General features: G+C 33.8%; 1 protein-coding gene across 1 annotated transcript; it reads right to left on the bottom strand.

Moving 5' to 3' along the window:
• Nucleotides 1–509: 509 nt before the first annotated feature.
• LOC150110377 (calmodulin-like protein 4) lies at nucleotides 510–13,943 on the bottom strand. The gene is made up of 5 exons (XM_090393351.1): nucleotides 13,701–13,943; nucleotides 10,406–10,436; nucleotides 8,582–8,713; nucleotides 3,087–3,269; nucleotides 510–858 (listed from the first exon to the last, which is right to left on the bottom strand). Exons 1-5 carry the CDS (start codon nucleotides 13,701–13,703, stop codon nucleotides 758–760), a joined length of 450 nt encoding a protein of 149 aa, XP_090249477.1. The 5' UTR covers nucleotides 13,704–13,943; the 3' UTR covers nucleotides 510–757.
• Between the last annotated feature and the right edge of the window lie 3,824 nt (nucleotides 13,944–17,767).

Genomic DNA, 17,767 nt, shown 5'->3' with positions numbered 1-17,767 from the left:
GAGATACCGTGACAACTCAAATGGCTGAGAAGACATTTTCACTTTCCAACCAGATTACATGTCTGAGCCCCACTTTGGGCATGAATGTTAATGAAAATCTTTAGATGGTATGTGAAATTCATCTACCACCTAAAGATATTCACCTACCCTACTTATTGAAAGCCTCAAAAGTCTTAAAAAAAGTTTTATGTTAGGGTTAGAGCAGGGTTTCCAGATTACTTTGCTCTTTGTCTACCAACGGTACTTCTATATGACATGTCTACAAATTTTTGTCGGTAAATTCGCATAAAAAATGGAAAATAACATAGGTACTAAAACGTTAAGCAGTGATCGATTATGTAACAATGTGAAGTCATGTGTTTATAACTTTATAAAAATTGGGCTATAAATACAACTTCTTGAGAGTGAAGCAGAAATATCAGCATATTATATTTTTAAGAATAACCATGATCAAAGAAATTACTGTAAGATAAGTTTATGCGGGAATATTTTTATGAAGCTATTTGAAATAACTGAACTCAGCATATTAGAATTTATTTAAAAATAGCCTTTTTTCCTATAAAGTAACAATACTGTAAAATTTATTAAAAAAATAAATATACTGCTTTAAGTTATTCATCAATAGATGTTACATATAAAAATAAGTCTCAGTAATCAAATTCTTAAAATAATTCTAATAAATATTAAAAAGAATCTAATAATTATTCAACTACATCCATCACCAGAGACAACCTAATACTTGCTCAAAAGCATATAATTAATAATAATCTGGCACTGGTGCACAAACAACACGTACAAAATCAGCATATCTGACATATCCTGTAGGGGACACATTTGCTTCTCGAAATATGCAGTCCACTAAAGAAACAAAAAAGAAAGATAAAATATAGCAGGTCTGTACAGATATTAACCAAAACAATAAAATAAAATTATTTTACTGGTGCACAAGTACAGCAATACCTCAAACAGCATGGTTTCAAACAGCATAGATTTGAATACTAATATTTCACCATAACATGGTTTGTAATTAGTGTAAAATATATTACAGTACATTTACTGTAATTTCATCAGAAAGGCAATTATATGGATTGCATTTTATATTAATAGTCATTCAATGCAACAGATCAGCAGTGTGTTGCAAAATTAAGGTAGGATGCATTTCCAAAAATTACAAAACATTCTGCATTTTCAAGTGTTACAAAAAAGTACGTGAACATTCATTATTAAAAATTATGGAAACAATACCATGTTATAGTAAAACTTCAGTTTAATATAAACCAAATATTTATGATAACATGGTAGTTCATAGTGAAGAATTTATGGAGACAAAATTATTCTAACAGACAAATTAAAGATACCAAGAAATTAAATACTTGGTTTAATCCTTTATCCTAGTGTAAGCAAACAAAGTTTGCGCCTGAAGTATCTTCAGGACTGGGGAAACTTGTGGTAAAAGGTGGTATGACTTCACATCACTTGCCTTAGTATCCCATAATGCAAAGCACATCTCCTTGCAGACATGTTTAATGCTATGCATTATGGGAAGGGTCACTACCCTGACCAGTTCTGACCTTTACTGAGGTCTCATCAAGTGAGAGCCAGACCCAGAGGTGATACCAAGGTTAAAATAATGCAGAAGTCATATTTTCATATACGAGTTGCCAAAAGTTGCCAATCACCTCTGGGTCTGCCTCCCACTGATGAGACCTCAATAAAGGTCGAAACTGGTCTGGGTAGTGACCCTTTCCATAATGCATAGCATTACACATGCCTGCAAGGAGATGTACATTGCATTATGGGATACTAAGGCAAGTGATGTGAAGTCATACCACCTTTACCATGAGTTGCCCCAGTCCTGAAGATACTTCAGGCGCAAACTTTGTTTACTTACACTTGGATAAAGGATTAAACCAAGTATATAATTTCTTAGTATCTTTAATTTATAGTATCTTCTTCTTCTTCTCCCATAGTCCTAAATGAACCGTTGGGTCATTCATGGCTGGTAGGTGATACTCTTTGCTAGCCTCCTCCAGTCGTCTCGGTCTCTTGTTCTTGATGTCAGTTGAGAAAGGGAGGAATTTGTCCATTTTTTGATGTCAGCCCATTTTAATCGAGGTCAGCCCCTAACCCTTGATCCCGGAACAATTCCTTCTACGGTTTGCTTTGGAATGCCATTAGCCCTCTCCACATGTCCGAACCATTTCATCTGTCTTCTCCTGATGACTGTCAGAATATTTTCCCTTTTTCTCCCATCTATTAAGTCAATCATTTTTCGGACATTTTCATTGGTTTCGTGAGCGGTATAGGGAATTCTCAAAAGTCTTCTGTAAGTTTTCATTTCGAAAGACAGGAGTCTCCTCTCATCTTCCTTCAATAAAGTCCAGGCCTCACAACCATACAAAAGGACAGAATTCACCAAGGTGTCAATTAGTCTTAGTCTGGTTGCGATTGCTATTCTGTTATCTCCCCACAATGGTTTTAACTTCTGTAGGGCCACGGATGCCTTAGCAATTCGGTATTTATGTCGGTTTTTGAACGACCATCTTGACTCAACATGCTTCCTAGATAAGTGAACTTCTTTGCATTCTCAATTTGCTTATTGCCAATTTGTATCTTTAAGAATTCAATGTCTGATTTTGAGGTTATCATTGTTTTTGTGTTTTGTAGATTTATGTATAATATAGTATAACCAAGTGGAAAAACTTTCAACAACTATTCTAATACATGTGTTAGAATAATTACTTTACTTATCATTAAGAAAGTAACATTCAACGTTTCGACCTCTGTATTGAGACACTATATTATACAAAAGTAAGATGAAACTAAAAGTTTGTAATCGTTTACCCTAGACTGACCTGTGGTGAAAAAAAGTAAATAAAACCTACATTAAACAATTTCTAAAGTCCTTTCATATTATGATTTTCTTTTGTTTGGGATTGTTCTGGATGCTATACAAGTTAAAGATTGGTCCTCTAAATTCTTGGAATAATTAATCCATGGATTAATTATTCCAAGATTATTCAAAAAGTCAATTATTCAAAAACATTACCATCATAGAATGTTTTAATCCAGGGAAAAATCCATACCTTCTTTGGGACTAAGTTTTTCTCCCCATTTCAAAAGTATATGTCGAAGCTCTCTTGCTGGAATCTGACCAGTTTTGGCCTTATCACTAGCATGAAAAGCTTTCAGGATTTCTTGAGGAATGTTTTCCTTCTGACTGTGATTATGCATTATTTCCAAAAAATCTGCAAATGTTATCTTTCCATCTGAAAAAATAAAATCAAATAAACAGTTTAAACCAAACAGAGAATCAAGAAAATAGATGAATAATAAAAACATATTCTATGTCTTAAATGTTGTATTATTATTGTTAAGAAAATGCATATCTTGTAATTGACTTCAGAGAACAAGTAGCGCTTTGTTAAAAACTGGTAGTGATATGTGTGTGCTGAATATTTTTTTTTTTTGAATTTTATGAAATCCAACCTGAATCTATGTATACAAACACTATAATTCATAATAATTAAATATGAAGAAAGTCTAAAGTTAGAAATTCAGCATAACTGGTGCTGAATATTAGCAACATCTTTCATATCTACAGAATAATAATGAAATTACATTTTTATTTCATTCCATTTCACTTTGTTTCTTAAAGAAAAAAATTGGGACATACTGGGAATACATAATTTTCTGTCTCACTTGGATATTTTCATTATTCATTAGATCTGTTTAGAAATAGCGAAAAGCAATGAGCATCAGTGTCATTCGCAATTAACAATTTGTTAATTGCATAAGTTCCCAATCAGACTGGATTTTCTGTATCAAAACAGTGAGTAGAAAATTTGGCTGTTCTATTACCTTTATCTGAAATTAGATAACTGAATGAGAGTTGAAAGAGATTCATATACATCCTCTCTTCTTGAAGAGATGAGCCCAGTATTTTCAATCGAGAGGTACTTGTTAACTGTGCTCTTTAGAGTACCAAACTATTATAAAACATGACATTCCTTACTTTTACATTGATGTGAAGGATACATAGGCAAAATCATTATGTAGAAAATCTTCATGTTTCTTATGAGTCAAATGTCCAATGGTGAATATGTGGTGTGAAGTCTGCTTTTTTTTTTTGCTGAAGAAGAGGAAGTTTTAGCATATCAAGGGTTAAGATCCACTTATCATATTTACTCAAATATAACTCACCCTCACGTATAACTTACACCCCTGATTTTACTATACGAAAAAAAGAAATGAAACAAGTTTCACACATACCTTGCACACATAAAAAAAATTTAAACACATTCATGTCAGGGTGGTAGTAATTTGCTTGCCACAGTGAACATGCACTATACTGCAGACACAAGAAAAACAAGTATTTTATTGTATCACTGAATAAAGTACAGGGACATTTAAAGTATGTGTAATATATTTGTCAACATATAGTGCAATCAGAGGCAACTGGGATAAACATGGAACTAATTAATGAATCACGTCCCCTCCTATAGAAACTACGCTGTATAGATTCAAATAAAACCATATGTTGTATCACCAAACACAGTATCTAACTAAAAACTATTGTCCAAACATTTGTCCAAATTTTCAATTACATTAAATAAGTGTTTGTTTGATTGCATTTGAAATTTTCGATGTCATTAAGACAGATCACACTAACTTCAAATAAAATTCTACCGGTGAACTGAAACTAACATGCCGTTGTGTGTGTGAGTCCACCCACTAGCCTGACATAGAAGCAGCATGCAAAGAAGCAACAATAAAATTCAACTGAAACTTTGTGTCGGTTGAGCCCGCTCATGGGATGCAAAAGCAGTACACAAATGGTTATCAGTAGTCCTGTCAGAATGATAAACGGGTGAAACACCACTCTGACATGAACATGTTAAAACTAAGACATATATATATATATAGTGAATGTTGCCATGGCAGTTTCAGATATTTTAGAATTTGGTTGAAGAGAATCAGCATTTCAACTCAACAATTGTTGGCTTGCCTTTGTTGTTGAGTGGCACAATCTTTTGTTAATATTGCACCAATTATATGCAAGTCTTCCTAGCTGCTCTATCTTCTGGCCTACCATTGCTGTCCATTTCATGCTCTGCTTTCACTTCTCATTAATCATTAATGAAGGATTGTTCATTATGTATCTCAAATCTTGCAAATCGCTGGTAATTTTTCTTGAAATATGAAGAAATGTTCAAGTTTTAGTGATGGTTTTAAACTCAAAGTTATTGATTTTGCAGGAAAAAAACATGGTAATCGAGTAGCAGTGACTGAGTTTAATGTGTGATATTGGCATAAACAGAAACTTGCATTAAAAAAAAAAAAAAAAAAAAGCACCAATAAATCGAGAAAAGATTCTGAGGACCTAAAAGTGGAAAGTTTCCTGAACTGACACCCTGCTCTCCTCATGTGGGATAGCTTCCATGGACACTTAGGACATGAAATAATAAATCGGTCAACAAACCATTCAAGGACTAGGTACAAAAATTCTACACAGAGTGGATGGCAGTCAGTGGCTACAACCTAACTCTGACAGGGAAGACTTGGAGACAATCATAGAAACTGTTATGCAAATGGATTTTGAGAGCTTGAGAAATGATTTTGCCAGAAATAATTGCCAAGAGATTTTTAAAAACTGGTATCTCCAATGCCTTCGATGGGAGAAAAGATGATGCTATTTGGATAGATGACTTTGATGAGGCACACAAGGAAACTGCTCTCGAGGTCGGAAATGGTGATAGCGAATAGGAGATTCTTGGTAAGAATCTCCTATACCCATTTTCAGTTTTTTTTCTGAAAACTTTAGTTTCTGGAAATATCCACATATATCTCACACCACAATTTTTTAACTTTAATTTTGGGAAAAAAAAGTGCAAGTTATATTCATGTAAATATGATAATTGAAAAGGTTCAACATACCTAAATATGCTCAAATCTTTACTCATTCTCAGCCTTTAAAACAATAATGACATGAACAATATCTTACAGCATGCAGCGCATTTTGGGAGGTACAAGAATTATTCAAACTTTCTTGATCATTAGCATGTTTGTGGATGAACTATTGGGTTGGCAAATAAGTTCGTTCGGTTTATGTGTTAGTACAAGTTTGCATCGCTTCGCCTGTCACTATTGTTGCACTACCGCGCAACGCTATTGCGCAGTTGAAAGGCAACATTTCACATAACCTTTCAGTGAATTTTTATTCGGCCTACTTCAGTTGCATGTGTGTAACATATTTTTAGAAATGGAAGGAAATAACGTACATTATCGGCATATTTTGCTTTTTTATTTCAAAAAAGGCAAATGAGCTGCAGAGGTCCATAAAAAAATATGCAGCATATATGGGGATAGTGCCTTAACAGAATATGTATACCAAAAGTGATTTGTCAAATTCAGTTCTGGAGATTTCGACGTCAGTGATGCGCCTCGTGCCAGTCGCCCGACCGAGGTTGATTCGAATGTTGTGAAGGATATCGTTGACAAAAATATGTCACAAACAGTGCAGGAGATTGCTGCAATACTGAACATATCCCACAAAAGCATTGAAAACCATTTGCACAAGCTGGGATATGTTTCAAAACTCAATGTTTGGGTGCCGCATGAATCGACTGAGGCCAATATGACTGCTCAGATATCCATCTGTGATTAGCTGCGATGTCACCAAGAAAACAACCCATTTTTGAAGCAGATGATTTTTGAAGCAGAGATGAAAAATGGGTCGTGTACGATAACGTGGCACATAAAAGATCATGAGGGCACAAAAGCAAACCGTCACAAACAACCTCGAAAGCGGGATTGCACCCAAAGAAGATCATGCTCTCTGTGTGTGGTGGTACACTATGAGGTGTTGCAGAACGATTGATTCAACTGTCTATTGCTCCCAGTTGACATGACTGGCCTGTGCAATTAGCACAAAATGTCCTGAATTGGCAAATCAGAAAGGAGTTGTCTTTCACCACGACAATGCCAGACCCCACACATTCTTAACAACCCGGAGTAAATTGTTACATCTTGACTGGATGTTTTACTGCATCCTCCGTATTCACCGGACCTGGCACTTCCGATTACCACTTATTCCAATATCTCTGAACGGGAAAATCTTTGCTAATGAGGAGGCTGTCAAAAGACACCTGAATCAGTTTTTTGCCAGTAAACCTCAGAGTTTTATGAATGCGGCATAATGAAGTTGGTGGATAGATGGCAAGAGGTCAATGATAAAGAAGGTCAATATATAACTGACTAATATGTATTATATATATTAAATAAAATGTGTTTCATTCCACTCTGAAAAACCAAACAAACTTATTTGCCAACCCAATACTATCCTTCAAATTCATCATAGTCCATCAGAAATTTTTTTTGCCTGGCATTACATAAAAAATCCACAAAATTAAAGTTGCAATGAAAACAATTCATTGGACTCAAAAAAAATAAAATAAAATTCATGATTAAAATTCAATTATATCACCTGTCAGGAAAATACCAACTCATTCACTTAGGAAGATGCAGATACAGCAATCACACGACAAAATTTTATGTCAACCCCAGAAAAAGTAAATAAATAAAAATAAAAACTGGTAACCTACAGCACATTCTAGTACTGCAAGTAAGGGTAAGGCTTACATAATCTACAATACCAATGGAACTTTTCAGGCCTCCAATAAGCAGGGAGCAGTCTCACATCATGCAATATCTATTACTTAAGCACTATCTATGCACTAGCCTTGTTTTGTGCATGGTAAACACAGCACTACTGGTATTTTCTTTACTTTTAAGCTTAATTATATATATATATATATATATATATATATATATATAACATGGTTAAGTTAAGTATAGTCTCTGGGAAAAATCCCATGTTACTCCTCTTAAACACTATTATTATAATTACGGCTATTATAGTCTGTTTTTGTTTAGGAGTGACCCTTATTTGTATTTAAATAAGGGTCACTCCTAAACAAAAACAGGCTATAATAGCCGTAATTATATAACATGGTTTCTCACACAATCCTTTAAATATTCTGTAGCATTATTAGGATATGAATAAAAATAATATTACATTCCAAGTGTCAGCAAGTATTTAAACCGTATGCATTGCTGTTATGAATGCAATGACTTTTAAAGAAAAGGTTGCTTGGCATTTCTTCACATTTTTCATTCAACAGACAGAGATGGCATAATATTAATTATATGGACAATATTAAAAAGTCCCTTCTCTCTTGTCTAAGTTTTGACATTACCTCAACTCTACAACTGTTCTAGGTTACAAATTATTTAACAGAGTCGAGTTTAATTTTAAAATTAACTTATGTTTAATGCCTAATTGCACCAGAAATTACAACAGCTCATACTGAAAATTAATACAAATGATTGCTCATTTACACTTGGAAATGAATCTGTTTAGTGGGAAAATGAATAACAGAATGTATGATTGCAGAGTGCTATTCAAGGAGCATGAGATAATTATATTAATAATTTTTTTCCAATTTTAAAAATACAAATATTATTACATAAATTGGTAATAAAAGTATAAGATACAAAACAGCTTCAAAGGTATACATACTCTTTTCTTTAAAGTACTTCTTTAGTTCAGTAATAGTTGGACTCATACCAAGAGACCGCATAATAACTGTAAGCTCATCAAGGGTGCGTATTTGCCCACTTCGTGCATTCAGATAAAAGCAATCTCTAAATTCTGAAAGAAATTTCTTTTTTTAAATGTAATTGTTAAGTGTGATTTATGAGATGTTAGTACAAGTATTTTGTGAATATCCAGCATACATGCTTAGATCTACGGCATACTTGAACAAATGAAAGCTATCAATTATAAATAATTATATATCAACCGATAATTTACAAATACATATTATGCTTGGAAGGTGAAACTATGCTGGTATTTTTAATGCAAATATAAACAATACTGCCATTTAATTGGAGTAGATATTCAAAGAGAAATGCTCAAATATAGATATAAAAATTTTACAGTGGCTATACTAATAAATTCAGAAGAGCTGGTCAGAAGATGAACTAGATGATTGGAGTACATCACCAATATTTTCAAAGAGAATTAAAACTAAATGTGAAAATTACAGAATTTCCATGCTAAGTGTTCAAAATCAGAATTACAAAAAAAAAAAATTGAAGAAAAATTTAAAGAGAAAGCCAGGCTTAAGCCAAACAGAGTTGGGTCATCAGATTTTTACTTTATGACAAAAGAAATTATAAGGAATATAGCAAGATTTATATTTAAGTTTTAGAGATTTAGAAATGATATATATGTAACCAAAAGAAAAGAAAAGAAACTTATTAAAATCCTACAGTTACATGAGGTAAATGAGACATTATACAGAGCAATATATAGCTTATATTTCAGCTGCTAAGTAAGCATTTAGAATTGAAGCGTTGTATAGCAAAATGGTCTGATGCAAAATTAGGTAGTACAAGAAAAATTATGTTTGCTATCACCACTGTTATTCATCATTTATGTGGATCACATTATGAAGGAAAGTGATGTTAATCCCAATATCAGAAGTGAAGATATTAAAATTCTGTACTTTACTTCATGTAGATGATATTAAAAAAAAAAAAAGTCTTTAGGTATGAAAGGTCTAAAAGTATGAAAATCGGCAATAAAACAATGAAACTATAATAAGATGAGACATTACATTTGCAATGATGAATTTAGAGAATGAGTAAAATATTTTAACGATTCAGGAAATTTTTACTAAATTAAATATGGATAGCAGAATAAGGGAAGCTGGTGAGGAACCAAATGAATAAATTTATATAAAGAAAATATTATTACAACATAAAATTTACATCTGAATGAGTATAAAATTTTTGTCCAAGTACCAAGGATATCTTCAAAAATTAAATAAAGAAGAAAATATTAAAATGAAGCTAGTAATACTACCACAGTATCAATAACCCTAGAACATTTTAGTAATGCTATCATCAACTGCTAATAGATAAAGAAAAGTGAAGCAACTGCTTGACTTGCAAAGCTGTCTCTAGGTAATCTTGGGTGCTACATGAAAAGAGCAGCCAATCAACTTCACAGAATTAATGTTAACAGATTATAAGAGAAGTTATAATCTGTTACTGCTGCAGTAAGTCAAAAACATGCTGCATAAGCTGAGCAGTATGAACTGTCACTAATAACAGTGGCATGCCATTTAAATTATAAATGGAAGCCATAGAGAGCTGTTCTGTAACAAAACAGAGAATATTTTTGTGCATCACTTATTGCTAACTTGATTTCATTAGAAGATATAGTATTCATTATACTTCACACTCTCAGATACCTTTTATCTCTGGTCATTTTTCATTCTAAACTCATATTAAAGATATTATCAACAATTCAATAAATAGAAAATATTTTCCTTACCATCAATATCTTGTTCTCGGAAGAATCGAGCCTGAAAAAATAATAAATAAATAAATAAACTTTATTTTATTTACAAAGGCTGTCAAAGTTCATGTTCTATGAATAGACTTAAAAGAAATAAATGAGAGGAATTAGTCATCTGAGGCTGCCACAGAGGCTTTGAAATAAAAATCAAGTTAGAAATAAGAGGAATTTCTAACTTGATCTGATAACAGATTGTGATCAAAAAGTAATTCTTAGTAATGGACAATGCAAAATTATTTTCTGCTTGTGATAATCATAAACAAATTTCCTAATAATTTTGAAATTAAAAAATCTGTAACCTCCCTGTAAAAGAGATCTTAGCCAAGCAAAAGAAAAATATTGATGCTGAACTTTCAATGTCAAGAGATTTCTGCCATTTAGAAATCTGCATATGATAATGAATGAATGAAAGCAATTTGAAATGGCAAATATAAAAACACATTCTCAAATTTTCACAGCGTTAGCAATATTTAGCAGAAATGTTTACATTATACAGGTCTTCCAACACAGGACAAGTCCTATGATTGTCACTTGGTACTAAGCTTCCATGGCTAAATGAAAGGTATCACTTGAAATGGATTTTATTTGTGCTGCCTTACAGTTATCACCAATATTCTAAGCTAATTAAAAGAAGTCAGTGGTATAAAATAACATGCAGAGATTGCAATTAGAGTAAATTTCAATTATATTGTAAAAGCCTTTCAAAGATCAATGAAGATCTATTTGAAAAGGGACAGCAGTGATGAAACTAATTACAGCAATGATATTGGCAAGACATATTTGAGTGGGTAACTCTTTTTGAATACAAAAGCTTGTACTATGTGGTTGAGACAGTTGTAGGTGTCCTCCCGCGATGAGTCTTCAGACTCCTTGGAGGTATCAGGAATAATATGTAAGCTGTTAATTATTTTTATTCAATATTTTTTTTATCTATATACTGTGTAAATTCCATGTTTATTAGTTATCAACAATTAAATTATTACAAATGTAAGGGCTCTTTTCCTTCATAAAAGTTAAGCAAATTTTCAAAAATTATGGTAGACCTAGCAAACCAATCTAGTCTCAAAGCAATTCAAGTGTGGGATAGTGGCAACTTCTTCATATTGAAAGCTTTGTCACTTTTATTATTATCTCAATGTTTAAGCAGCTGATGTCTCATTCTTGTTTAGTTGTTTCAAAACACGATATCCAAATTAGTGTAAATATTATTAGACAACAATGTGTTGTTGTCACAGAAAATAAGATGCGAGTGTTATTTCAGTTTTTAATTTTTTTTTTAATGGTGTGCAAATTTTATTTGGTTGGAGCAGTTGTAGGTGTCCTCCCGCGATGAGTCTTCAGACTCCTTGGAGGTATCAGGAATAATATGTAAGCTGTTAATTATTTTTATTCAACATTTTTTTTTATCTATATACTGTGTAAATAATTATTTTTATTCAACATTTTCTTTTATCTATATACTGTGTAAATTCCATGTTTATTAATTATCAACAATTAAATTATTACAAATGTAAGGGCTCTTTTCCTCCATAAAAGTTAAGCAAATTTTCAAAAATTATGGTAGACCTAGCAAACCAATCTAGTCTCAAAGCAATTCAAGTGTGGGATAGTGGCAACTTCTTCATATTGAAAGCTTTGTCACTTTTATTATTATCTCAATGTTTAAGCAGCTGATGTCTCATTCTTGTTTAGTTGTTTCAAAACACGATATCCAAATTAATGTAAATATTATTAGACAACAATGTGTTGTTGTCACAGAAAATAAGATGCGAATGTTATTTCAGTTTTTATTTTTTTTTTTTTTTAATGGTGTGCAAATTTTATTTGGTTGGAGCAATTGTGAACACATAAGCATTTGTGATGGGTATAATGTCAATGCCCTTGACCATATTGTTTAATCTAAGTCTCAGCTCTGGGTTAGTCCTGAGGGAGTGGAATATAGTTCCACTGCATAAAGGAGGCTCCAAGACTGATGAGCAAATTACTAACCAATCAGCATATCTGGAGTTGTCAAAGTATTGGAGAAGTTGAAGAAGAAATTCTAATCAGAATTAGTAATTCTAATTCTAAACAGCAGCACATGGGGATGGATGTAGGGTTGGTTGATGGAGAGATATCAGAGAGTAGTTTATTCAGGCAGCATCTAAGAACAGAACCCTGTGGCACGCCACTAGTCCAAAAGGTCAGTGACTAGTGGTGTGCAACAGGGTTCTGTTATGGATGCTACTGTTCAATTTGTTCATTAATGACATAAGGATCTGGGGAGAACTGTTTAGTTGTATGATGCAAAATTGGGTAGAGCAATAGTCAATACAGATGATGTCAAAATTTTGCGATGATTTGGATAGATTGTCAGACTGGGCAAAGGAGAATGGATGTCAGTTTAATGTGCCAAAGTGTAAAGTTATGCATTTTGGGGTGAAACAGCTATATACCACATTGGTGGAACTGTACTCCAGGAAATTGACGAAGTCAGAGACTTTGGAGTGTTAGCAGATAGGGAGCTATCTGCTAACACTCCCCCTAAAGTTTAGGGGGGGCACATAGGAAAAGTGGTTAAAGCAGCTCATCAGATTACTTGGTTACTGAAGAATACTTTGATGAGCAGAGACAAGCAGGTTATTGTTCCTCTTTATTGAGCCTTGATAAGACCCATCTTGACTACTGCATGCAGATCTGGGTGCCAGGGTTTCTTGGTTAGGAGAGGATCCAGAGCCAAGTGACCAAGATGATAGCAGGTCTATGGAATGAACCTTATGAGAATAGGTTGAGGATTTCTGGGTTACAGAAGCTAGTTGATAGGCGGAAAAGGGGTGATATGACTGAGATATACACATTACTGAAGGGTTTATACAAGATTAATTCAGAGGAAATTTTTCAGTACAGGTTGATGGTGGGAAAACTAGAGGACATCCATGGAAACTGAGTACGGGTGTAAGTACTAGGTTTTTTGCTTGGAGAGTAGTGTATGAGTAGAACAGGCTGCCAGTCTGTTGTGAGTGCATGAGTGTGAACGCGTTCAAAGCAAAGTATGATAGATACTGTACAAATGTTGGATAGTTCTTGACATGATATTTTGGCCCTCCCTCGATGATTCTAAGGACTCCTTCGAGTTGCCAGTAATAATAATAATGCCAAATGAACTACAACAGCACCGCTTTCATTTACGATTTATCCAAAGAAACAATTCAAACTATAAATTATTTTAAATGCGAAAATAAATTACCCACACAGATTTTTGCATTTATTTCTTAGTGATCGAATTACATACCATTCTTAGGGAACCGGATGCGATACCCAGGAGTTAAATGACAACTTGAAATCAATTAGAAAATGGACGCTACACGCTAGCTACTACACATAACACGTTTCAGGTATTTTTATTTCTATACTGTTATAATTATTATTTAAAAGATACACCTCTATTCATTTAAATTCATAATTAAATGCTCAAGGATTTAATAATTAAAACTAAAAGTTTTACTTCTAATAAGCATTATTTACATAAACGAAGCAAAACGGTAGCGACACCTGCCAAATGCACGAATTTTCGTACTAAATTCGATAGTTTTAAAAAACTACATTTTTTTTTTTTTTTTTTGGTGTGTGTGTGGGGGGGGGGATTTTCGCTATTGTCTTCTCAGTTTTTGCCTCCTTTCGATTTGTATTCTAAAATATTCTTTCGAATTCTTGTGGTGGCCATTTTTGCAAGCATTTATGGGTGGTGATGTAACAATGGGCAGCTCTTAGTTTCTCATTACAGCTGTCTATATTTAAAATTCTTTTTTTTTTTATTTTAATCATATTTACTTTATTGTTCAAACCTCACTGAAATATGTGGGTACAGTAGCGTAGCTAAATTTCACGCCATTGGAAAATTCGTAACTATGCGTCGTTTTTCAGTGTGACAATTTCGATGGTCGAGGGGCACATAACAAAAGTGGCTAAAGCAGCTCATCAAATTACTTGGTTACTGAAGAATACTTTAACGAACAGAGACAAGCGAGTTATTACTCCTCTTATCGAGCCTTGATAACACCCCATCTAGACAACTACGTACAAATTTTGGCGCCAGGTTTTCTTGGTGAATTAAGAGGAGGAAGTGAGAGGATCCAGAGACGAGTGACCAAGATAGTAGCAGGTTTATGGAATGAACCTTATGAGAACAATTTGAAGATTTGTGTGTTACAGAAACTTGCTGATGGTGGGAAATGAGTGATATGATTAAGACAAGATTGATATGATTAAGACATAATGAGTGACAAGATTAATTCAGAGAAAATTTTTCAGAACCGGTCTGGTGTTGAGAGAACTTGGGACCATCCATGGAAACTGAGTAAGAGTGTAGTTAACAAGTGAGTTAGAATTAGATTTTGTGCTTGGAGAGTAGAGAATGAGTGGAATAGGTTGCCAGCGTCTGTTGATTGGTGCCATGAGTGTGAATGAGTTTGAAGCAAATTATGATAGATGCTGTGCAACTGTGAAAATGTTGAATAGTTCTTGACATGGTGTTTAGGACCTTCCTCGATGGGTCTAAGGACTTCTTGTAGCTCGTAATAATAATGATAATAAAAATCAGCTAAGAAAAAAAAATCAGCTAACGCCTTTTTTTTTTTTTTATTCCCACGGGAGTAGGCGAGGCCATTTAGCCCTATCTAACTTTTGGAGACTGAGTGGGCAGTTCAATCTCCACTGGTACCAATCGGAGATAGATGGCCCAAGGCTATCACTAATTAAGCGGTACACAGTGAAGAGAGACGGCTCAAATGTGCCGCCATCTCGTGGTCCCTAACCCTAACAAAATATATTTAATGTCTGAAATAATGTGGGTTCTACGGTCGATTTTCTTGAGTTTACGGGACGAAAAACCCGAGTTTCCGGGAGGAAAAACCCGCTTGCCCGTGCCAGAGATCGACTAACTCGGGAACTGGTCGAAAAAAGGCTTAGAAAAATTTCCTCTAGTCGCCGACTAGACTCGAAACCAAGTCTTCCTTCGTGCGGCCAAGCGCCGTGGTATGCAAACGCCACATCCACTGTGCTATTATTATTATAGACTTGGATTTCACCTAAATATTATTATAAAATATTTAAGGTGAAACACTTATGCCACTACACAGGCATGTTAAAACTTTATTATTCAACATATAGAGTAACCAGAACAACATATCAAATAACAAGACCACAGTCAACAAACTACATAACATATAAATACAACAATCACTACGGCAAAGCCACCCGAAACTTCTACGTACCTGACATGATAAACAAACTGCCGTTCGACAACAGAAACCTAGGAACATACAGAGAGCTGAAACAGGCACTATATAAATATTATAGCGAGAATGAAAATTAGAGCAATTCCTGTTTCTCTCTCCCCCCCACCACACATACACACACATAAACCTATGACAACCCCCCCCTCTCAATAACTATCACTACAAGAACACAAAGAAACAAACACACCATGTCTAAATCCAACCCTATTTGCACAAAAAAAAAAAAAAGTTAAACTGTAATAGCAGTCGAAGCCTTTCAAGCACGTACCAACAAACAGTAAAATCAACACCTGGCTTGTGACCAGTATAGGAACACAACCATGAAACCACCACCCTCTGTCATCTATTATCTTCCTCAGATAAGCTCTGCTAAGCTTCGAGGAAGAAAATTACTAACTTGCAAGTATCTGCTATACACACTTGTAATGCGTTATAAATATTATATATATATAATTACTACAGCAACTATGTATGCAATTCATCTGAGACGTAAAAAAAAAAAATTCTGTATAATCCTTATTGTAAATACTGTAAATATTATTATTGTATGTAACTTATACTGAGACATAATAAAATGTTTAAAAAAAAATTATTATTATTATTATTATTATTATCTAGCGGGCAACACTAGCACCCTTGGCAACATCCCCTGATGTCATAGCATTCCTATATGTCTGAGCGAATATGAGTATTGTCAATGTATTATAAGATCTTATTTTTGTATATTTTTGTACAAAAAATCATTGGTTTAAAAACCTTGTTTATTATTCATAATAATTGAAACTGATCACTTTTTTATCAAATCACGACGCTGCCTGAAGAAAAACCTGACAGGTTTGATTCCATCTTTCAATTAGACAGACGTTTTTCTAGCCTTTCTTCGATCAGTTCCAATTAGTCGAACTCTGGAACAGCAAGTGGAGTTTCCCTCCAGAAACGTCGGATTTTTAACAATGCATGTTACAAAACCGAAGAAAAAGAATGCAGAACTCAGTGTTATTATTACATGCAACAACACGAGTCTTAGGATTTCAGGCCGCAAGATAGCGGTCCTAATGGTGCTCTCTCCCTCTCTCTCTCTCTCTCAAAAACCCATAATTTATTCACTAATAATTTGAGCTCGCTATCAGTGAAGTCTAGAGGATGGCATCTGGCTGCCAATCTTCAAAAAGTTTGGACTTCAGAGCTGTTTCTACTCGTTTTGTAGAATAAAAGTGATCATATGATTTTTTTAAATTTTTATATGGCGTTAGTAATTACAGATCATTCGTACTAAAACAAATAAACGAATACATCTTGCAAGAACTTGTAAGTCAGCAGAAGTGACGTGTGTGTCCACAACATTAGGTCGCCCCAATGAAAGAGCGTTCTAAGTTCAATTCTAGTCGAGACCTTTTGTAAGTCTTTCTTAGACCAGTTTCTGATCTCTGATACGAGCAAGCCTTTTTTTTTCCCTCCCAGAAACGCGGGTTCTTCGTCCTGTAAACTCAAGAAAATTGACCATAGTATAACCGCTCCATTTCAGATAATAACATATCATGATAAGGTTAGGGACTACCAGATGGCACTCGTTTACCAGTCTCTTCACTGGATGACAATTAACATTAGCAATAATCTTCGTCCGCTATCTCTGATTGGCTACAGTAGCCAACCATGCCCACTCAGTTTCCCAAACTTAGATAGTACTAAACGGCCTCCCCTACTTTCTATAAGTTAATAAAAGGCGTTTGTGTATTTATATTTAGTTATTAATCTTCTAGTGTAATCTGGTACAAAAAGGTGTTAGAAGATTAATAAATGAATATAAATGCTATGTATATATTTATTTATTTATCGATGTATTTATGAATGAATATAAATTCATTCATAAATGAATAGAAGATTAATAAATGAATATAAATGCTATGTATATATTTATTTATTTATCGATGTATTTATGTATTTATCTTGTAATAATCTGGGAATTAAAGTGTTAGACGATTAATAAATAAATATAAATCTACTAAAGCCTTTTATTCCAAAAGAAGTAGACTTATAACACTCACAATCATTCAAGAATTTC

The sequence above is a fragment of the Typopeltis vanoorti genome, chromosome 1 (genome assembly GCF_054136105.1).
Source record: "Typopeltis vanoorti isolate ZY-2024b chromosome 1, IOZ_Tvanoo_1.0, whole genome shotgun sequence".
NCBI classification, from domain to species: domain Eukaryota; kingdom Metazoa; phylum Arthropoda; class Arachnida; order Uropygi; family Thelyphonidae; genus Typopeltis; species Typopeltis vanoorti.
This window is presented reverse-complemented; position numbering and strand designations above follow the sequence as displayed.

Coding starts and splice junctions, on each gene's coding strand:
- LOC150110377 (XM_090393351.1), bottom strand. Junction 3,270..8,581: donor GAAGTACTTTAAAGAAAAGA/GTATGTATACCT, acceptor TTATTTTTTCAG/ATGGAAAGATAACATTTGCA. Junction 859..3,086: donor AAAACTTAGTCCCAAAGAAG/GTATGGATTTTT, acceptor TTGTTTCTTTAG/TGGACTGCATATTTCGAGAA.